Source organism: Ahaetulla prasina, chromosome 7 (assembly GCF_028640845.1).
Source record: "Ahaetulla prasina isolate Xishuangbanna chromosome 7, ASM2864084v1, whole genome shotgun sequence".
Lineage (NCBI taxonomy): Eukaryota > Metazoa > Chordata > Lepidosauria > Squamata > Colubridae > Ahaetulla > Ahaetulla prasina.
Genome location: NC_080545.1, coordinates 38,132,142 through 38,156,481, shown reverse-complemented (window position 1 = coordinate 38,156,481; position 24,340 = coordinate 38,132,142). Strand labels below are relative to the sequence as shown.

General features: G+C 35.2%; 1 protein-coding gene across 2 annotated transcripts in view; it reads right to left on the bottom strand.

Moving 5' to 3' along the window:
* Positions 1 to 24,340, bottom strand: part of CNTN1 (contactin 1) — a 423,340-nt gene that overhangs the window by 201,687 nt on the left and 197,313 nt on the right. For both annotated transcript variants that reach the window (XM_058191827.1, XM_058191828.1), the window contains exon 5: positions 743 to 869. In XM_058191827.1, the coding sequence (XP_058047810.1) occupies positions 743 to 869 (127 nt within the window). The remainder of the gene's footprint in view (positions 1 to 742; positions 870 to 24,340) is intronic.

Sequence of the window (24,340 nt, the reverse complement as noted above, 5' to 3'; positions counted from 1 at the left end):
ATTATTATTATTATTATTATTATTATTATTATTATTATTATTATTATTATTAAATGTCATCAGATACCTGGATCATATTACTACTTGTGGTGGACATGCATTGAAGCTAAAAGATATTGGACTAAAATACACATGTGGCTGGAAAAAATGATTAAAAAGCATATTGACTTAAGCCAGAAATCTTTCTATTGGGAATTATACCGGAGATATATATTAGAGATATAAAATATTTGATTGTGAATATTACTACAGCAGCTAGGAGTGTATTTGCAAAAAATTGGAAAAATGAAAAGTTACCTTTGCAAGATGAAATAATTAGAAAAATGTTGGAATGTGCAGAGATGAGTAAATTAACATTTGAAATTAGAGAACAAGAAGATAAACAATATTATAAAATATGGGATTTATTCTATAATTGGTTAAATGGAAAGATATGTTAGGAAAAATGAGTATAAGATATATGTATGAAAGTGATGATTATTTTGTGAATGCACAGGAAGTTATGTTAACACCCTTACAGCATGTTGTAATGGAATAGATTTGATGAGGTTTTTTTATTTTATGTTTAAAAATAAATAATTTTTTTAAAAAAAGAAGCTTTCTGCAGTTGTTAGTAAACTGACTTTTCCAAACTTGCTAGAGTTTTCCATCACAGTTGCATTTTTGGACCAAATCTCAGATCTAAACTGAATTAGTACAATTAGTATTATTAATATAGCATTAAGAAAGCAATCCTAGTTACTTGTAAGTAGGTGTAGGGATTCCTCTGGCTCTGCAGTTCATTGACACTTTTGCATCTGGAGACTCTTCTGGGTATACCGTATCAATGGGTTGCTCTTCAAAAATTGGTCCATAACCTTTTAGTTCATCTGCAAATAGATGGCAAGACAATTGAATAATGTCACCCAATTATATATGGAATGCAGATACTTTAAACATTTCTAAATTCTTTTAGAGATGGAACACTGGAACAACCACAAGCTATAATTTCCAATTAATGATTTTATCTTGCCAGTATACTACCCATTAGAAAATAGTGTAAAGCAATTTCAGTTCCTGCCAACTATAGCTAAAGCTTACGGAGGCATTGGTGACTTGTGCACATCTATAAAAAGAATAGTGAGACAGAGAGTTAAAACCTCCCAAATTATCCCTATAGCTTTCCTAAAGTCCACTGGACTGGACAAAGCTGAAGCTGATAGGTCAATTTCATTAGCAGTGTGCTTATTCTTCATACTCTGCAATTCAACAGCCATCTGATTTTCTTTCTACCCTTCTTTTAAGGATAGTAAAATGTTATTTAATTAATGTGTGATTTTGTTTTCAAAATTGTTCAATTCTAGATGCAGGGAAAACAATTCTACAAAATACATCTCAAAGCTAAGAGGAATTTCTAGAAGCTTTTTAAAATATTGAAACCATGCATAAAAGCGAAAGCAAATCTATACAATTTGATTTTGCTCAGCTTTCTATTTTCCAACCATTGGAAAACCATGGTTTAGAACTTTATTCTTGACTATCCACAACACCTATTGCGATATTCCTTACTTTGAATGGGTAACTTCCCTAATGCCTTAATGCTTTGAGAACAAGTCCCTAAGGATATTTTAAGTAGCTACAGACAATTCATTAATAGCTATTCTATATTGAAAATGCACCTATTGAAAGCACTTATTCTCCCTCAAGGTGGAAACAGCATCCAGGATGGGTTGACTTTGTGTGTTCAGCTGGAGGACTGAGTCTGCAAAGTTGTTAAGCTCCGCCTCTGTTGCCAGGGTACCCCAGCCTTTAACTCAGTCCATTCAGTCTGGACACACGTGTCAAGGTGGTCTCCCTACAATTTTTCTGAATTTTTGGTGAATTTTCAGTGAGAATTGAAGTTTTCTTTTTATGTATTGTAAGTAATAACACTTTCACTATCTGAAAAGGAAAGTATTGAATTTTTCTGTTATAAATAGAAATAGAATAGAATTTATTGGCCAAGTGTGATTGGACACACAAGGAATTTGTTTTGGTGCATATACTCTCAGTGTACATAAAAGAAAAGAAAAAGAAAAAGAAAAAGAAAGAAAAAAAATACCTTCATCAAAGGTACAACATTTACAACACAAATGATGGTCATAGGTTGCAATTTAACCCTTAGTGATAGTAATAAAAAGTTATAATCATACAGTCATAAGTGGAAAGAGATTGGTGATGAAAACAATGAGAAGATTAATAGTAGTGTAGATTTAGTAAATTGTTTGACATTGTTGAGGGAATTATTTGTTTAGCAGAGTGACGGCCTTCGGGAAAAAACTGTTCTTGTGTCTAGTTGTTCTGGTGTGCAATGCTCTATAGCATCGTTTTGATGGTAGGAGTTGAAACAGTTTATGTCCAGGATGTGAGGAATCTGTAAATATTTTCACGGCCCTCTTCTTGATTCGTGCAGTATACAGGTCTTCAATGGAAGGCAGGTTGGTAACAATTATTTTTTCTGCAGTTTTAATTATCCTCTGAAGTCTGTGTCTTTCTTGTTGGGTTGCAGAACCAAACCAGACAGTTATAGAGGTGCAAATGACAGACTCAATAATTCCTCTGTAGAACTGGATCAGTAGCCCTTGGGCAGTTTGAGCTTTCTGAGTTCGCGCAGAAAGAACATTCTTTGCTGTCCTTTTTTAATGATGTTTTTGATGTTAGCTGTCCATTTTAGATCTTGCGATATGATAGAACCTAGAAATTTGAAGGTTTCTACTGTTGATACTGTGTTGTCTAGTATTGTGAGAGGTGGAAGTATGGAAGGGTTTCTCCTAAAGTCTACCACCATTTCTACGGTTTTGAGTGTGTTCAGTTCCAGATTGTTTTGGTTGCACCACAAGGCTAGTCATTCGACCTCTCATCTATATGCGGATTCGTCATTGTCTCGAATGAGACCAATCACTGTTGTGTCATCTGCGAACTTCAGTAGCTTAACAGATGGATCATTGGAGATGCAGTCATTGGTATACAGAGAGAAGTGGGGAGAGCACACAGCCTTGTGGGGGGGCCCCTGTGCTAATTGTACAGGTATTTGATGTGATCTTGCTTAGCTTCACCTGCTGCTTCCTGTTTGTTAGGAAGCTTGTGATCCACTTACAAGTCTGTTCCGGTACCTGTAGCTGGTTTAGCTTAGTTAGAAGAATGTCTGGAATGATGGTATTGAATGCTAACTAAAGTCTACAAAAAGGACCCTTGCATAGGTCTTTGGAGACTCAAGATGCTGTAGGATGTATTGCAGAGCCATATTAACAGCATCATCTGTTGAACTGTTTGCTCGGTATGTTAGGGGTCTAACAGCGGATCCGTGATGGTTTTCAAGTAGGAAAGCACTAGCCTTTCAAAGGTTTTCATGACTACAGATGTTAGAGCAACTGGTCTGTAGTCATTCAGTTCCTTGATGGTGGGCTTCTTCGGCACTGGGATGATGGTAGAGCGTTTGAAGCAAGAAGGAACATAACACATCTCTAGTGATTTATTTATATGGGTGAAGATGGGGGCCAATTGGTCAGCACAGACTTTTAAGCAAGAAGGAGTTATCTTGTCTGGGCCTGGAGCTTTTCCTGGCTTTTGTCTGTGAAATAGGTCCTGCACTTCTTTTTCTGTGATCACTAGGGGTTGTGAACCCAATGAAATGGGGTCAGTTGTAGGAGGCTTGGCTGTTGTTGGTGTGTCTGAGATGGGGGTTGTGGAGATAGGTGGCTGTAGTTTCCTAAAGAAGAATACTTCAGTAACACTTATTTTTTTGGATGCGGAGAAGGCCTTTGATCGATTACATTGGGATTTTTTATTTAAATTAATAGAGAAAATGCAATTTGGAGATTGTTTCATTAAAATAATTAAAGCGATTTATGGAGCGCAAACAGCTCAGATTATAATAAATAAAAAATAAAAAATAAAAAAAAATAATTGGGCTCCAGTGACGTTACCCTCCTGCTGGGTGCTCTAACAGAGCACTCCGTGTTAGAAGATGGTAAAAGTCAGTGAAACAGAAAAAAAATCACTGTTCACTGATCTTAGCATACCCTCCGGGCGAAAGAGGGTTATCAGAGTTGTGGAAAAGTGGCAGGTCTGACAGGGGGTTTGCTCTTAAGAGCAAATTTTCCTGGATTTATGACCCCACCGAATTCCACTCCCTCCAACTTCAACACGCTCCTGTTTTTATCAGGAAAAAGGAGTGGGAAAGTTGCTTCTGCTCAAAAGGACTTATTAAATTGATTGATTTTCTAAGCAGACGGGAATTTCACAAGCGTTCGATCTTTGATGTAGAATCAGCACGGCAAGTACCGACTCCCTTTTTGAAACTTGAAACCTTTCTTTGTCTTTGATTAATTGACTTTTAAAATGGCGTCTGAAAGTGAAAGTAAAATTTTTTAGTACGATAAAGTAGCGTTATTTGTGGATTGTTACAAACGGAGTTTTTTTATACTGAAAGGAGGGAAGGAAAGTTATTAAGTTTGAACTCCCGATCCTTTTGAAGACAGAATGGCAGCTAAACCTTTAAAGCCTTCTGGAAGAAGGGGATCTGAACCAAGTCTTGAGGAAATATTGAAAGAACAATTAAAACTTTCTGAAGATAGGCAAAAAGAGATGATGGAGAATTTTAATGCAAAAATAAGAGAAGATATTCTCATGGCAGTTCAAGGACTGAGTAAAAAATTGAGGATTGGAAGTGGAAATGCAACAGATCTCTCAGTCAAATAAGCATTTAGAAGACAAAATGAAAGGTGTTCAGAAAAAAGTGGATCAAAATGAAGATCAGGTTGTGATATTACAATATAAACTTATGGAAGGAGCTCTTAGAATTCGTGGTATGCAAGAAGAGCGAGGAGAAGACTTAAGAAAAATTATATCAGAAGCATTGGCTGAATTTATTGAAGTGGAACCCCAAGAGGTAGCTTACCAAATTGATAAAATATATAGAGTTAATTCCTGGATTGCAAGACAGAGAAAGCTTCCTCGGGACATTGTGGTTTATTTTGTGAAAAGGACTATGAGAAATCAGATTCTGCAAGTTTCATATCAGACAACTTTAAAAATTGGAGAACAGGAGCTGAAGGTGTTGAAAGAGATTCCTTCAAAGATGTTAAGAGATAGGAAGGAATTTGCTTTTTTTACACAAGAACTTAAAAAACATCAGATTCAATTCAGATGGGAGGTGCCAGTTGGACTGACAGTATTCTATCAAGGAAGGAGATATAGAATTGACACTGTTTTAAAGGCAAAGGATTTTCTTTCTACAGTTTTGAAAGTCGAAATAGAAGTGATAGAAAACTTCAAGAGATTCAAGAAGGCGTGGTGATCCAAGAGCCTTCATTGCTGCCAGTATTAGAGGAACCACAAGAGCTAAGGGTGACAAGAGGGCCCTTACGCGTAAAGAAGAGCAACAGTCTCAAAGTAAAAGTCAGGATCCCAGTATGGAAGCTGTGGGAGGAGCTAGACGGAAGATACCGGAGGAGGAGCTTCCGTTGTCTGCTTCAAAGCTTCAGGAGGCCAGTAATGGCAAATAGAATCTTGTCATGGAATGTTAATGGCTTGAATTCAGCTCAGAAAAGAAGGAAAATATTTCACTACTTGAAACAATTTAAAAATGATGTGATTTGTTTGCAAGAGACACATATAAAATTATCAGACCAAAAATATTTAATTAATTCAAAATTGGGTAACCATTTTGTTGCATCAGCTTTGGAAAAGAAGCATGGAATTGTTGTATATATCAGGAAGGATATACCAGCTAAGTTAATTGAGGCAGATATTCAAGGAAGATTTATTGCTATTGAACTGGTGATAGATGCAAAAAAGACTTTGCTTTTAGGTATTTATGCACCTAATCAGCAACAAGAAAAGTTTTACAAAATGTTACATGAGAGGTTGACCCTCTGGGATTATAGTTCGTTTATTTTATTAGGAGACTGGAATGGAGTAATTGATACAAGAAGGGATAAGAGAACCTCCTCCCAGAAGATACCTATACATGCAAAATTACCAAAATCCTTTTTTGAAATGATGGAAGACTTTGAGTTTAGAGATATATGGAGGTTACGGAATCCAGATGAGAGAGATTTTACTTTTTTCTGATAGGCATCAATCTTTTCACGTATTGATTTTATTTTAATTTCTAATGACTTGCTTTCTAGGGTGAAGAAATGAAGATATTTCCGAGGTGTTTAACTGACCATAGCCCAGTGTGGATGGAATTATTACAAGGGAAAAAAGGTGGTAGAACATGGAGGTTGAATGAAAATCTGTTTAGATATGAGGATAATGTAACTTATTGTAAGAAACAGTTGAAAGAATTTTTTTATTTTAATATGTACAAAGGGACACCTATAGGAACTGTGTGGGAGGCGAGCAAAGCGTTTATTAGAGGGATATTGATTTACTTGGACAATAGGCAAAGGAATAATAAACAAAGGCAGCGTAGGTATTTGGAAGAAGAAATTCAAAGGAAGCAACAGTTATTAATCCAAAACCCACAAGATCACAAACTTAAAGAGGCTATACAAATATTACAGAGTCAATTTAATATGTTAATGGCAGACCAGGTGGCAATGAATATACAATATGCTAAACATAATACCTTTTGTAATGCAAATAAACCTGGGAGATGGTTGGCATACTTAAGGAAGAAACAGAAAGCACGTGTCATACAAAAATAGAATATAAAGGTAAAGAGATATATCAACAGGATAAAATTAAAAGGCATTCTCAGAATTTTATACTGCACTATATGCAAAAGACAAAATATTGAATAGGGACATTTATGATTATTTGAAAGATTATAAGGTTAATATTCTAACATTAGAACAGAGGAGGAGCTGAATCGGCCGATAGCTACTGGAGAAATAGTGGAGGCAATTAAACAATTAAAATGGGGAAAACCCTGGTACAGATGGTCTTACAGCAACTTATTATAAAAACACAGGATGAAATATTAGGCCCACTTAAAGAATTATTTAATCAGATACAATTAGGGTGGGAATACCCCGTCATGGAAAACATCTTTATTTCACTGATACCAAAAGAGGAGCAAGATTGCTCTAAACCTGGTAACTATAGGCCGATTTCACTTTTAAATAATGATTATAAGATTTTTGTAAAATAATAGCAAATAGATTAATGTTAGTTTTACAACAAAGAATTCATACTGATCAATCTGGTTTTATAAAAGGGAGGCAGATGAGGAATAATGTTAGACAGATTATTAATATATTGGAATATTTGGAAAAGAAGAATACTTCAGCAGCACTTATTTTTTTGGATGCAGAGAAAGCCTTTGATCGATTGCATTGGGATTTTTTATTTAAATTAATAGAGAAAATGCAATTTGGAGATTGTTTTGTTAGAATAATTAAAGCGATTTATGGAGAGCAAACAGCACAGATTATAATAAATGGTAGTTTGACAGAAGTTATTAAGATTGCGAAAGGAACGAGACAGGGATGTCCTTATCACCATTATTGTTTGTTTTGACTCTGGAACCATTATTAGATAAAATACGAGAATTAATGAAAATAGAGGAATTAAGATTAGACAATATGAGTATAAAGTTAGAGCTTTTGCAGATGATGTAGTAGTTACGTTACGAATCCTATAAATTCAAGTAGATTTTGTTGGAAGTAATTGATAAATATGGAAAGGTATCAGGATTTAAAATAAATCAGAATAAAACAAAAGTGATAATTAAAAATATGTCTATACAACAGAAACAAAAACTAGAGGAAATGACAGGATTTGAGGTAGTAAAAAAGGTTAAATACTTAGGGGTCTATATTAGCTCATCGAACAAGAAACTTTATAAGAATAATTATGACTTGCTATGGCAAAAGTTCAGAATGATATATGAGTGTCTGGAAGAAATTGCAGTTATCCCTATTGGGAAGGATTGCTATTAAAATGAATGTGTTACCTAGATTTTGTTTCTGTTCCAGATGATACCAATAATTAAAAAGGATAAAAATTTGGAAGATTGGCAGATTGGGATTAATAAATTTATATGGCAGGGTAAAAAGGCGAGGTTAAAATGAAAATAATACAGGACTCACGGGAAAGAGGTGGTTTAAGAATGCCTAACTTTAAACTATATTATGAAGCAGTAGCCCTTTCAGTAATAAGTGACTGGTTTAACTTAACAGAGGAAAGAATTTTGAATATAGAAGGTTATGACTTGTTATATGGATGGCATGCGTACTTATTTTATGAAAAAAGTGGATAGGGCTTTTAAGAATCATGTGTTGAGAAGTGCTCTTTTGCGGGTCTGGAAAAAATATTCCTATAAATTAGAATACAAGATTCCTATATGGGCGAGCCCTAGACATGCAATAGAGAATATAAATATAGAACAGAAACAGGAAATGATTACTTATAAAGAACTTTTGTATGCTGAAGGAGGTAGATTGCAATTAAAATCATTACAGGTATTAAATGAAGAAGGGAGGAATTATACTTGGTTTCAATATGGGCAAATAAGTGCTAGATGGAAAGAAGATCAAAAAATTGGTATAATGCAAAGGAGGAAAATTTAATAGAGCAAATTAGAAATCAGACCCAGGAGCATATAAAGAGATTGTATAATGTGTTGCTTGAAATAGATTCGGAAAAGGATTTGGTAAAGGATTGTATGATAAAATGGGCACAGAATATTCAGGAACCAATAATGTTGGAAACATGGGAGAAAATTTGGGTTAGAAATGTTAAGTTTACACAAGCACAGAATTTAAGGAAAATTTTATAAGATGTTTTATAGATGGCATAGATCCCAAAAATTATCATGTATGTATCCTAATATCCAAGCGAAATGTTGGAGGTGTGATTGTGATGATGCTACATATTTTCATATTTGGTGGACTTGCAAGAAAATTAAGGTCTTTTGGATAAGAATTTGGTGGATTATTCAAAATGTACTGAAGAAGAAGATAAAGTTCCTGCCACAATTTTTCCTTTTGGGAATTATAACGGATTGTACAGGGATTGAGACTAAATTGATTCTGAATTTAATAACAGCAGCAAGACTGTTGATTGGACAATACTGGAAGAAATACTACAATAGAAGAATGGATATTGAAAGTTATTAATTTGGCTGAGATGGCTAAAATCTCAGCGTTTTTAAAAGACAATACGCAGGAAAGATATTTAATTGAATGGAAAAAATGGATTGATTATCTACAAAACAGATATCAGATTAAGAAATATCAGATTGCCTTTGAATAATTAGAAAGTTATTTTATGTAATGGGGAGGGGGTTGGGAGATGAAAAGCTTTGGATGTGGTTATTTGGATTGGAAGGGAAAATTTTATTCTATGTTTGGTTTATGTATAACAATACCTTGTGATTGACCCGGGAAGCCGGGGGGGGGGGAGGGAGGGAGGAAGGGGTGGGTTTTTTTTTGGGAGGGAGGGGGGAAAAAAGGGGAAAATGTTTTTGTTTTTTAAAACTCTTTCAATAAAAAATAATAATAATAATAATTGAGGAATATTACAAGAAATTATACCAACAAAAGCAGATATCAGAAGGGAAAACAGAACAATATTTGGAAAAAGCAAAGATTCCTAAAATACCAGAAGAATTCAAAAAAGAACTAGAAGAAAGAATATCAATGATGGAATTGATAGAGGGGATTAAAAGACAGAAGAATGGAAAAACCCTGGGGCCAGATGGATTACCAGCAGAATTATATAAAGAATTGCAAGATGTACTAAGTGATAAAATGTTACAAGTATTTAATAATTTATTAATAGAAGCCTGAAGTCATGGATGGAGGCATATATAACTCTTATATCAAAAGAAGAATCAAACTTGCAACAAATGAATTATAGACCAATTTCACAATTAAATGCAGATTATAAAATATTTGCATCAATTATGGTGGAAAGATTGAAGAGGTTGCTGAATGAATTTATACATTCACACCAAAATGGTTTTTTGCCTAAAAGACAAATTAGAGATAATATACGAATTATATTGGATACATTGGAATACTATGAAGCAAACTCAGAAAAACAAATGGCAGGCCATTGAGGTCTCTCTTCCCACAAGCAAGGGAGGAAGAACTCCAGTTCGGGACACCTAGCAGCCTGCACCCTACAAAGTGACAAGGGCAAGGACGACCCAATGGTAAGTGAAGCCATCCGCCCCTTCACCATCCCCACGAAAATCATGGCACCAAAGTCTGGAGCCCAGGGATGTCTGCCTCTGCCTATGATGCTTGCTTGCTATCGGCTGCCACTGTAACAGGAGGTGGGGAGATTTTGCTGGTATATGGGTGGGGGGGAAGCGAACTGGTGGAGATGTCGCAAGAAAAGGGAGGAAACTTCTCATAAGCTTCAAGCAGCTGTGACCTTGATAGTTTTCAAGGTCAACCGTTCCGGCATACCAGAGAGATGGGGTCCATCTGAAGAAGAGCCCCACATGACACCTTGGGGAGATGTGGATTGGACACTCAACCTGATTCCTTGGGGGGAGAGATTTGGATTGCTTTCAATATCTAATTTTCACGCCTATTGCCTCAGACTTAGCAGAAGTTTTCAGCAAGATGGAATGCAATACACTATCCCCCTCATTGCCCCACTGACTGAGCAATAGAGATTGTGCCTGGGGCCAAACCGAAGCTGTACCCAAACCAAAGCTGTAATCCATGACCCCTAGGGAAATGAAGGAACTACAGGACTACATCAATAAAAACCTGGCCAGAGGGTTCATACAGCTAACAAAAATGATGGGTGGCCGCACCGGTGCTGTTCAAAGAGAAAAAAGATGGAACAATGAAGCTATGCATGGATTTTAGAGGAATTAATGGTGTCTGCATGAAAATATGTACCTACTCCCCCTGATGAAAGACATGCTGCCCCACTTGGCAAAGGGGAAAATCTTCACCAAACTAGACCTGCAAGAGGCATATTACTGGGTGAGGATTAAAGAGGGGGATGAGTAGAAAACAGTATTGAATTGCCCACTGGGGAGTTTCCAATTTAAAGTGATGCCTTTCGGCCTTCAGGAGGCCCCTGCTGTGTTCATGCAACTGATCAATGAGTTGCAGAAAGGGGCCCTTGTTATTTAGTTGACATTATCATCTTTACTGAAACCATGGAGGAGCAAATCAAATTGGTGCGCCAAGAGCTCAAGAAACTCCTAGTGGCAAACCCGTATGCCAAACTATCCAAAGACAAATTCCACAAGACCAGCCTAATCTACCTAGGATATCGGGTGTCCAGTTAGGGGTGGAAATAGACCCAGGAAATTGTCCTAGACTGGCAATCCCCTCAAACTCACAAGCAACTCCAAAGGTTCCTAGGGTTCACTAATTTCTATAGACTTCCTCCTTTGCTGAAATCACCCCGCCCCAATCACCGAGCTACTAAAGGCTTCAGAGGGGGAGTAAAACCCTGGCCAAGTCAACCCTTAAATGCCAGAAATTCGAGATGCTTAAAAGACTCTTTGCTAAAGAGCCAATTCTTAAGCACCCAGACCCAGAGCAACCTTTTATTGTTCAAGCAGATGCCAGTGATGTGGGGGTGGATGCAGTTCTCCTCCAAGAAAATAATGAGGGGAATTTACAGTCATGCGCTTACTGATCCCAAAAACTAACTGAGACTGAAAGAAAGTGGGCAGAATATGAGAATAATCTTGAACACATGGAATATTATGAAGTGCATCCAGGGAGACAAATGGCCTTGATTTTCCTTGATGCTCAGAAGACTTTTGACAATGTGAGCTGGCAATTTATGTTGATGCAACTAAAAATTATGGATATTGGAGAAAAATTTATTAATATGATTAAGACAATATATAAGCAATCAGAAAGGGTGATGGTAAATGGAGATATGACTGAAAAGGTTAATATTATGAAGGGTACAAGAGAGGAATGTCCTTTATTCCCATTGTTATTTGTATTGACACTGGAGGTATTAGACAGAAATATAAGACAGGATAAGGTGACTTCCGGTGGCGCCACCTTTTTCGCTGAGTGCCTAATTAAGGCGCTCCGCACTGAACATCGTAAAAGCCAGGAAAGAGCCAGCTTTAATTTCCCTCCCTGGATGAAAGGGAGAGATAAGAGCAGCGGGGGAGTGGTAGTTCTCCCCAGGGGCTTTTTTTTTTTAAGCAGAGCCCTGGAGGGTTTGTGGAGTCAGTGTGCATTGCGAGGTACAAAATCTGAGCTGTAATTCAGCCCTGTAAAATCCTTGGTCAGACAACTGAGTCAACTGTCAACAGTTTTCAATACACATACAAAGCAAGAGGAAGACATGACCTAATAAGGCAAGGGGAAAACAGATAACCTAATCAAGAGGAAGACATAACCTAATATGGTAGTTGGGGAAAGAGATAATTATGGCAAGAAAGAGATTACCTTATGGCAATAAAAGAGATTACCTAATATGGCAATTAAACAGATACTTAAAATAACAATACCTGCTACGTGACAATTGTATAGTCATGCTTTACCTGTTTGCTACTCAATAAAGGTGTGAGCTCAGAGCAATCTGGCTCACCCCATCCAGAGAACAATGGTGTCTGAGTCCTTATTGGGAAGGTAGCCCGTGTTCCTAACACGCACCACTGAGGGCCTCATCCATCTGCAAACAGCATCCCTCAAGGACTCTGAGTCAGCGAAGAAGACCCATAGATGACAGAGAAAAGCAATATGGATTCTTCTTGATCAATGTGATCTCTGTCTGAGATACACTTCCTTCACTCCATTACTTGCACCTGGAATGCTTATACAAGTAATGGGCTCCTCACTTTCAAAGTTTCAGTTCTAGACTGAACTTTATTCTTTAGTGAAGAAGACTAACTGTTTGCAAAAATTAATGGCACCACTGTATATCCTCTTTCTAAAAATCTTAATCAATTTCTTCTCTATATTACTCTTCATTGTCCTGCCCATCAGGAAATTACTTGCTTTGGGAGATTAGGCATTTCTTTATGAACCCCAAAAACTGAAATCTTAACCACATGGAGGGTGGTCATGGCTGCTCTTACTATCCTTTATCCTTCCACTTTACATTACCTGAGTCCAATACAATTGGCACCTCAGAACCTCACTGATTTTGACTCTGTTTCTCCTTCCTAATTCTTCTGAAACTTCCTCTTTACAAACTGTTTGTGCCTCCAACTCCTTCCTTTCCTCCTCCTCCTTTCTCTCTGAACCTTCAAAGCATATTGAGCTAGAAATTAAATCTGTACTTGCTTTGTCTTCAATCTCAAAGCATATTGACAGAAATTAAACCTATATGCTTCTTCCATCTCTTTAAAATTGCCTCCTTTTGCCTGCTTCGAGCACCTCCCTTTCATGGGTGCGATCACTCAGACTAATCAACAACTGATTTGGTTCAATTACTTCCTTATATTTGAAAACAATCTGGGAAAGAATTTGCTCACAGTGACTATATGGAAAAGATTGGGAACCTTTTTCCATGAAAGTCCAGCAAAAATTTTACACGATGTCACTTAAACAGTTTGTCCGGACCTCTGCCTTATCAAAAATGACTTAAAAGGATCCACAATCACATTAATGAATTAAACTGCTGAGTTTTCTCGAACGTAAATGTTGTTTGATGATGTGTGTGCGTGTGTATGTATGTATGTGATCATTTTCAGACCTGCATAAGAATTGTAGAGATAATTGTGTATGTGCAAAACTCATTGAGAAGGTGTGAAATTTCTGTGTTGTCTTTTGGATTTGCAAGAAATGTGTGCATGTGTGAGAAATTGTCTCTGCATGTGTGTATGTGTGTGTGTGTGTGTGTGTATCTGTCTGCATAAATTCTGTATGCAAGCAGCCAGGTACTTTTGGAAAAAAAATAAAACAATTTTTTTTTCCTTTTGCAAGCAAGTGAGCTACTTTTAAAAAAATTTTCTGTCCTCGCTGGCTTATCTTAACTCCCCCCCCTTACTCCCTGTTTGTGCCAGGGAAAAGGGTGGGCGACGGGGGAGAACCATTCACCCCCACTCCATTATTATTTTTTCCTCTCTTCCTTCTTGTCTGAGAAGGGAGGGACAATTAAGCTCTCTGGAAGCATTGCTTTTGCAAAAAGCTATGTAAAAATTATGCAGATATATTTTCTTTTCCATCCTGAAAACATTTTTGATTTTAAATTTCAACCCTGAAAACACTTTTGACTTTAATTTTTAATCATGCATACAATTTTGATTTTGATTTTAATTTTAATTTTTCTCTTTTCTGGAACTTTTTGAGGTTTAAACTGCCTGATTAAACCTATATATTTATAAATGCTTTCAAAGCACTGTGTTTGACTCAAAATGTTTCATTTAGTTTTGTATTTTTGAAGCTGTTAACATACATAATAAGAGTTGAAAGGGACCCTTGGAGGTCTTCTAGTCCAACCCCCTGCCCAGGCAGGAAACCCTGCAGCATTTCAGACAAATGGCTATCTTCTTATGTATGGATGCATTTTTTTTTAAGCAGAAATCTTTTTTTGGGAAATGCACTCAGGTTTTCCACATAAACAGACTCACCAAAAGCTTACAAAATGTTTTTCCTTTTTGAATCAGACTCAAGGTGCCTCTTATTTGCTGTTTGTATTGTTTATCTTTATTTTTTAGCAGCACAGTTTTAGGAAGCAGTTCCTTAGCAGCAGTCCCTGTTTTAGGAACTATTTCAGAGATAAATTAGAAAGTTACAGGATGTGAAGAGAGATTTAGAAGGATGAGCAGATACTAGTGCTGTGAAAGATTTAATTTGTTAATGAAGCTGAAATAAAGGTTTAATGTTAGGAATTAGGAGTTAGAAAAACATGAGCAAATAAGACAAATGGTGATTTTGCTAAGATATAATGTGGTTTGTTTTTGGAAGGTTTTGATAGTATGGATTTTGTTAGTGCACAACTTCCACACATGAATAAAAAGGGTGGGAGTTGGGTTTTTATTGATTGTTTGTCTTTTTTTCTGTCTTCCACATAGTACCTTTGTTAAAAAACAAAACTGAGATTTGTATGTAAACCCCCTCCCCAAGTTGTGTCATCTCTTCTTTGTCCCTGCTTTTATGTGGGTATGAATTTTAAAGGTGCTGGAAAGAAGAAAAATGACTTTTCCTCCAGAATGGACCTGCTACCTAGACAGGGTGAAGAACAGAGTTCAACTTTCTTTCTTCTCTGTACTTTTGTTTAAATGATTTCACCTGTCATCTCCTTCCTGAAGCATGTGAATCCAGCTACCTTTTCTCATATGGGAATATAGTGTAATAGTTTATCTGTTCAGTTGTTTCTTTTTCAGTTCTACATGCAAGCTCTCTATTCCCCCTTGGCCCCCTCCCTAATCCTCCAACAATGCCTTTTCTCACCCAGAAAAAGAGGAGGAGGGGACCCTTTCTCATGTCTTTTAAACATGTAACGATCAAAAGACCTTTTAAGACAGTTGATTCTTTCTTGTTTTATGTATTCATGTAAAATTTGTATTTTGAGATTTCTGTCATGCAGCGAACATCCAAATCAACGGTGAGACCTTGTGAGTCCCTGGTCGACATATCTGTCCCTACCATCAAAAGATTGACGGCAATTGACTTTTTTCTTCCTACAAGAGACATCTACCGCTCCTTTGGCCTTCTCTTCCTCCAAGAAGGTGGATTGTGTGTGGTTTTAAAGGAAGACTACTGCTTCTATGCTGACCATCTGGCATTGTACAGGACTCAAAGAAAAAACTAAGAGACTTAACTTTGATATGGTTTACAAGCTATTATAGTTGTAGTTGGTATGATTGCATTAGGATGTATAATTTTAAAAGTTTATGATTACACCCAAACTGCACCTAACAATTTCTGCCTGGCTGACGAATATGGCTAATATTTGTGTTTACACCAACATGAAACCAACTGATTTGTCTGGTCCTAAAAAATAAAAACAGAGGAGATGTCCCTCTCAATTATTCAACTTACTGTATTAATGCCACTACAGATTTATATTATCAATGTACTATGTATGTGCCTAAATCAAGAATGTCCTCCAGTTTGCAGTCTCAACCTTTCCATGGAGGGTATGTCACTCTATTCTCCACTATGGTATCAAGATCTTTTTAATGTTTCCCCATGGTTAACCACTTTATTGTCTGCTTTAATAGGACCTATTGTGTTGTTATTGCTTGCTTGTACTATAGGACCATGCATCTTAGGACGTATGATACAATTTTTAAAATCTCGCATTCAAGCACTTGACTCGGAGGTTTCTGAAACCAAGGCAAAATTGAATTTGGTAGCTGCTCAGGTTTACGACCCATGCAAACAGCCACTGTTAGCATTTACCTCCGATTCTGATATAGAGGATGACAATTACCTTTCACAAAAAACCTTGCTCACTGACATGGAAGGTGTCGACCTTAAAGGGCCTGCTCCGGCCATGCAGGCTTATGCAATGGAAGCTATCAAAAATGATTGTCTCGAGCAATTTTAAAATAAAATAAAAAAGGAGGAAATGTGGAGTCAGTGTGCATTGCGAGGTACAAAATCTGAGCTGTAATTCAGCCCTGTAAAATCCTTGGTCAGACAACTGAGTCAACTGTCAACAGTTTTCAATACACATACAAAGCAAGAGGAAGACATGACCTAATAAGGCAAGGGGAAAACAGATAACCTAATCAAGAGGAAGACATAACCTAATATGGTAGTTGGGGAAAGAGATAACCTAATATGGCAATTGGGGAAAGAGATTACCTAATATGGCAATTGGGGAAAGAGATTACCTAATATGGCAATTGGGAAACAGATACTTAAAATAACAATACCTGCTACGTGACAATTGTATAGTCATGCTTTACCTGTTTGCTACTCAATAAAAGGTGTGAGCTCAGAGCAATCTGGGCTCACCCCATCCCGAGAGAACAATGGTGTCTGAGTCCTTATTGGGAAGGTAGCCCGTGTTCCTAAAAGTGGAGGCCTCATCCATCTGCAAACAGCATCCTCAGGATAAGTCAGCGAAGAAGACCCACCCTAGATGACAACGATGCAACAAGGGTTGAGTCCCATAAATAACCCTGCCAAGCTCCGATCTTCAGCGCGCTCCTGCAAAAGCAGGAAAAGAAGAAAGTGTCCATCTCTGCTAATTGCTTTTTCCTTGTGGATTTCTATATGCAGACGGAACAAGCACGAGTGAACAACTACTGGATTGCAAGTATTTTTGATTTCCTGACTTCTACCTTTTAAAAAGAGAAACTTTTTTTTCCTTGTTTTAACTGACTGTTTAAGATGGCGCCTGAAAGGAGTGAAAGTGAAGAATGGAATTTAAACAGGCTGTGTAACTAAGAAGCTAAGAAATGTTATGTGTGGATTTTAATGAAGTGAGCTCTCCTATACTTAAAGGGAAAAGAGAAGTTTCTAGACTTATATTTTGTGAATTTTAAAACTGAAATGGCTACTAAACCACCTAAGACTGGGGTAGAAGGGTTCTGAACCAGCTTTAGAAGATTTGATTAAAGACAAGGAAAGTGTTTGAAGAAAGGTTTAAGGAGATATGGATAATAATGAGAAAATAAGAAGAAATAAAGAGAATAATAAAAAATAAGAAGATATTTTGATGGCTTTCAAGGTTTGGCAAAAGACTGGAGGTGGTGGAGGAGGAGGTGCAAGAAATTGCTCAGTCAAATCAGCAAATAGAAAATAGAATGGGGGGAATGCAAATCAAATTGGACAAAAATGAAGATCAAGTGGTGGTGATGCAGTATAGAATGATGGAAGGAGCTCTGAGAATTAGGGGCTTGAATGAGGAGAAAGGGGAAGATTTAAAAAAAATTTTATCAGAAGCTCTGGCTGAATTTATTGAACTTGATCCACAAGAGGTTGCTTATCAAATTGACAAAATTTATAGAGTTAATTCCTGGATTGCTAGGCAGAAGAAACTTCCTAGAGACATTGTGGTTTATTTTTTGAAAAGAACAGTGAGAAATCAAATTTTGCAAGTTGCATTTCAGAAAAACTTGAAAATAGGAGAACAGGAGCTGAAGGTTTTGAAAGAGATTCCTCCCAAGATGTTAAGGGATAGAAAGGACTTTACATTTTTTACACAAGAACTTAAGAAATACCAGATTCAATTTAGATGGGAGGTTCCAGTTGGTTTGACAGTGTATTATCAAGGAAGGAGATATCGTATTGATACAGTGCTTAAGGCCAAAGATTTTCTTTCTACAGTGCTGAAACTTGAAGTAGAAATAATAGAAAAAAGAATTCAAGAGACTCAAATGGGTGTGGAAGCTGAGGTGATTCCAGTGATGTTACCATCTGAGGAACAACCACAAGAACAAAGACTGACGAGGGGAGCCCTTAAGCGTAAAGAAAAGGAGCAACAAACTCAAAGTAAAGTTCAGGATTCTGCTACAGAAGCGGTGGGAGGAGCACGGCCGAAGATACAGGAGGATGATCTTCAGCTGATCGCTCAAAAGCTTCAGCAGGCCAGTAATGGCAAATAAAATCTTGACCTGGAATGTCAATGGTTTGAATTCAGCTCAGAAGAGAAGAAAAATATTTCATTATTTGAAACAATTTAGAAATGATGTGATTTGCTTACAAGAAACACACATTAAATTATCAGATCAGAAGTACTTAATAAACTCAAAGTTAGGTAAACATTTTGTTGCTTCAGCTTTGGAAAAAAAACATGGCATAGTGGTTTATTTGAAAAAAGATATACCAGCCAAGTTAATAGAGGCAGATATTCACGGAAGATATATTGCTATTGAACTTACAATAGGAACAAAAAGATTTTGTTTGGTATATGCACCCAATCAGCAACAAGAAAAATTTTATATAAAATCAATATACAAATTAAAACAATCATTAAAAATTATTCTATATTAATTAAAAGTAAAAATATAGATATTAAAATCAATTTAAAATCTAAATTTAAAATCTAAAAACTAAGCCAGTCCTGCACAGATGAATAAATGTTTTGAGCTCAAGATTGAATGGAATTTAGTCCTTTGGAGGAAGAGAAGAAAAATATTTCATTATTTGAAACAATTTAAAATCTAAATTTAAAATCTAAATTTAAAATCTAAATTTAAAATCTAAATTTTCTAAAAATAAATAAATAAATAAATAAATAAATAAATAAATAAATAAATAAATAAATAAATAAATAAATAAATAAATAAATAAATAAATAAATAAATAAATAAATAAATAAATAAATAAATAAATAAATAAATAAATAAATATATGCACCCAATCAGCAACAAGAAAATTTTATTGGGTTATTATATTTTAATATTTTAATATTTTAATATTTTAATATTTTAATATTTTAATATTTTAATATTTTAATATTTTAATATTTTAATATTTTAATATTTTAATATTTTAATATTTTAATATTTTAATATTTTAATATTTTAATATTTTAATATTTTAATATTTTAATATTTTAATATTTTAATATTTTAATATTTTAATATTTTAATATTTTAATATTTTAATATTTTAATTTGTTTTAAATTTGGATTTATAATAGCTTGTTTTAATTTCTTTTAATATTGATATTGTGATTTTTATAATATGATTAAATAAATAAATAAATAAATAAATAAATAAATAAATAAATAAATAAATATATGCACCCAATCAGCAACAAGAAAAATTTTATAGAATGTTGTATGATAAGTTGATTCTATGGGATTATAAATCATGTATTATATCAGGAGATTGGAATGGAGTAATAGATACACGAAAGGACAAGAGAATTTTTTCTAAGAAGATACCTGCACATGCAAAGCTGCCTAAATCCTTTTTTGAGATGATAGAAGATTTTGAGTTGAGAGATGTATGGAGACTGCGGAATTTGGAGGAAAGAGACTATACTTTTTTCTCTGATAGGCACCAATTCTTCTCATGTATTGATTTTATTTTAACTTCTAATGATTTGCTTTCTAGGGTGAAGAAAATTAAGATATTTCCAAGATGTTTGTCTGATCATAGTCCTGTTTGGATGGAATTGCAATATGGAAAAGAAGGTAGAAGAACATGGAGATTAAATGAAAATTTGTTTAGATATCAGAATAATGTAAATCAATGTAAAAAGCAGATGAAAGAATTTTTTTATTATAAGTTGAATAAGGAAACATCGATAGAAATGGTTTGGGACGCCAGTAAAGCTTTTATGAGAGGTGTATTAATATATATTAAAAATAGAGAAATAAGCAACAAAGACAGCGTAGGTATCTAGAAGAGGAAATTTATAAGAAACAACAATTATTAATACATAACCCACATGATCAAAAACTTAAAGATGCAATAAAGTTATTACAGAGTCAATTTAATATGATAATGGCTGATCAGGTGGCAACAAATATACAATATGCCAAACATGCACGGTCACTCTATGGTCACCCTATGCACGGTCACTCACGCACTCGTGACGTCTCGCCTGGATTACTGCAATGCTCTCTACATGGGGCTCCCCTTGAAGGGCATCCGGAGGCTACAGTTAGTCCAGAATGCGGCGGGGTTATAGAGGAGCCCTCGTGGCTCGCGCAACACCATCCTGCCAGACTGCACTGGCTACCTGTGGCCTTCGGTCTTCAATTTTATGACCACCTTTAAAGCGCTCCATGGCATTGGGCCAGGTTATTTACGGGACCGCCTACTGCTACCGAATACCTCTCACCGACCCGTGCGCTCTCACAGAGAGGGTCTCCTCAGGGTGCCGTCAGCGAGGCAATGTCGTCTGGCGACGCCCAGGGGAAGGGCCTTCTCTGTGGGCTCCACCCTTTGGAGCACTACCCCGGACTCCGTCAGCTTCCGGACCTTCGGACCTTCCGCCGCGGGCTTAAAACACACTTATTTAATTGTGCAGGACTGAGCTAGATTTTAAATTTATGGGTTTTAATTGGGTTTTATTTGTATGTTTTAATTAACGGGCTTTTTGAATAAGTTTTTTAATTGTTTTATACTGTATTTATGTGTTTTTAAGTGCCTGTAAACCGCCCTGAGTCCTTCGGGAGATAGGGCGGTATATAAATATGATTAAATAAATAAATAAATAAATAAATAAAACATAATACTTTTTGTAATACAAATAGACCTGGTAGGTGGTTAGCATATATCTTAAGGAAAAAACAAAAACAATGTACTATAGAAAAAATAGAATATAAAGGCAAAGAGAGATGTCAACAGGATAAAATTAAAAAAAGCTTTTTTAGAATATTACACAAATTTACACCTTAAAGATAATATATTGAACAGGGATATTGATAATTATTTGAAGGAATATAAGGTTAAAAATTTAACTTTAGAACAAAAGGATGAACTGAACTGGCCTATAACCTCTGAAGAAATTATTTTGGTAATTAAACAATTAAAAATGGGAAAACTCCTGGTACGGATGGGTTTACAGTTAGTTATTATAGGAATTTACAGGATGAGATGTTAGGTCCACTTAAGGAATTATTTAATCAGATACAATTAGGAGGGGGAATTCCCCCCTCATGGAGAACTTCTTTTATTTCATTGATACCAAAAGAGGAACAGGATTGTTCTAAACCTGGGAATTACAGGCCAACCTCACTTTTAAATAATGATTATAAGATTTTTGTTAAAATAATAGCTAACAGATTAATGTTAATTTTGCAGCGAAGAATGATCAATCTGGATTTATAAAAGGGAGACAGATGAGGAATAATGTTAGGCAGATTGTTAATTTATTGGAGTATTTAGAAAAGAAAATTTTTATTCCAGCAGCATTTATTTTTCTTGATGCAGAGAAAGCTTTTGATCAATTGCATTGGGATTTTTTATTTAAATTAATAGAAAAGATGCAATTTGGAGATGGTTTTAGAAGAATAATTAGGGCAATTTATGGAGCGCAAACAGCACAGATTATAATTAATGGTAACTTAACAGAACCTTTTAAGATTGCGAAAGGAACAAGACAGGGATGTCCTTTATCACCATTATTGTTTATTTTAACCCTAGAAACATTATTGGATAAAATACGAGAAGTAAATGAGATAGAGGGAATTAAAGTTAGACAACATGAATATAAACTGAGAGCTTTTGCAGATGACCTAGTGATTACTTTAACAAACCCTATAAATTCTAGTATATCTTTGTTGGAAATAATTGATCAATATGGGAAGGTTTCAGGGTTTAAGGTAAATCAGAAAAAGACAAAAGTGATAATAAAAAAATATGGCCAGACAACAGAAAGAAAAATTAGAGGAAATAACAGGATTTGAAATTGTAAAGAAGGTTAAATATTTAGGGTTTATATTACATCGTCAAATGTGAAATTGTATAAGAATGATTATGAGGTCTTATGGCAAAAAGTTCAGAAGGACTTGATGGTTTGGAAAAAATTACAGTTATTGTTGTTGGGGAGAATAGCTGCTATTAAAATGAACGTTTTACCTAGATTTTTATTCCTCTTTCAGATGATACCAATAATTAAGAAAGATAAGAATCTTGAAGAATGGCAAATGGGAATTAACAAATTTATATGGGAAGGTAAAAAAGTTAGGGTTAAAATGAAAATAATTCAAGATTCTCGGGAAAGGGGAGGTTTAAAAATGCCCAATTTTAAATTATACTATGAAGCAGCTGCTCTCTCTGCAATAAATGATTGGTTTAATTTAACGGAAGAAAGAATTCTGAATATAGAAGGTTATGACTTGCTATATGGATGGCATGCATATTTAATTTATGACAAAAAAGTGGATAAAGCCTTTAAAAATCATGTGTTAAGAACTGCTCTTCTGCGTGTTTGGAAAAAATACTCTTATAAACTAAATTATAAGGTTCCTATGTGGGCAAGTCCTAGACACACAATAGAGAATATAAATATAGAACAGAATCAGGAAATGATTACATATAAAGATCTTTTGTATACTGAAAGAGGTAATTTGCAATTAAAATCTTTACACGTATTAAAAGAAGAAGGGAAAAATTATACTTGGTTTCAATATGAGCAACTACGTGCTAGATGGAAGGAAGATCAGAAAATTGGTATAGAGCAGAACGAGGGAAATTTGGTAAAGCAAATTAGAAATCAGTCTCAGGAGCATATAAAGAGATTGTATAATGTGTTACTTGAAATAGATTCTGAAAGGGACTTGGTAAAGGACTGTATGATAAAGTGGGCACAAAATTTTCAGGAGCCAATATTATTGGAAACTTGGGGAAAAATTTGGGTTAGAAATGTTAAATTCACGCAGGCACAGAATTTGAGGGAAAATTTTTATAAAATGTTTTATGGATGGCATTTAGATCCTAAGAAATTATCGTGTATGTATCCAGATATGCAAGCAAAATGTTGGAGATATAATTGTGATGACGCTACATATTTTCATATTTGGTGGACTTGTAAGGATATAAAGGCCTTTTGGATAAAAATTTCGTGGATTTTACAAAATATTCTGAAAAAGAAGATAAAGTTCCTGCCGCAATTTTTTCTGCTGGGAATTATCACGGACTGTACAGTAATTGAGACTAAATTGATTTTAAATCTAATAACAGCAGCAAGATTACTAATAGGACAGTATTGGAAGAAAAAAGAAGTACCTACAATAGAAGAATGGATATTGAAAGTTGCCAATTTGGCTGAGATGGCGAAAATATCAGCCTTTTTGAAAGACAATACGCAAGAAAGATATTTAAAGAAATGGAAAAAATGGATTGACTATATTCAAAGTAGATATCAGACTAAGAGTTATCAGACTGCTTTTGAATGATTATGATGTATTATTTTTGATTGTTTTTGGGGGAAGTTAGGAACTGATGAGAATTGTAGGAGTATAATTAAGTTGGGATGAAATTTTTTTAGCATATGTTTGTTTTATTTTTAACTATACCTTGTGCTCGTTCCGGGAAGTCAGAGGGGAGGGGGGAGGGGGTTATGAAGGGAGTGGGGGGGAAGGGGAAAATTTTTTTGTAAAACTTTTTGAATTAAAAAAAAAGACAGGATAAGGAGATAAAGGGTATGGAAATAAAAAAGGAGGAATTGCAGACATTCACAGATGATTTGGTATTTATTTTAGAAGATGCACAAGAAACAGGACCAAAGTTACTAAAAAGAACAGAAGAATATGTTGAGGTGGCAGGACTGAAAATCAATAAGGACAAAACAAAAATCTTAGTGAAAAATGTTATAGAGAAGCAGAAAAGGGACTTGACGGAGAGATTAAATATCCAGATTACAAAAAGAAAGTAAAATATTTAGGGATACAAATAACAGCAAGATGTGTAACGATTAAGGAAGACAACTACTATAAGCTGAAAAAGAAAATTAAGGTAGATTTGGATAGATGGAAAAACATGTAATTATCATTAATAGGAAGAATGGCTTTAATTAAAATGAACATATTACCAAGAATATTATTTTTATTCCAAACAAT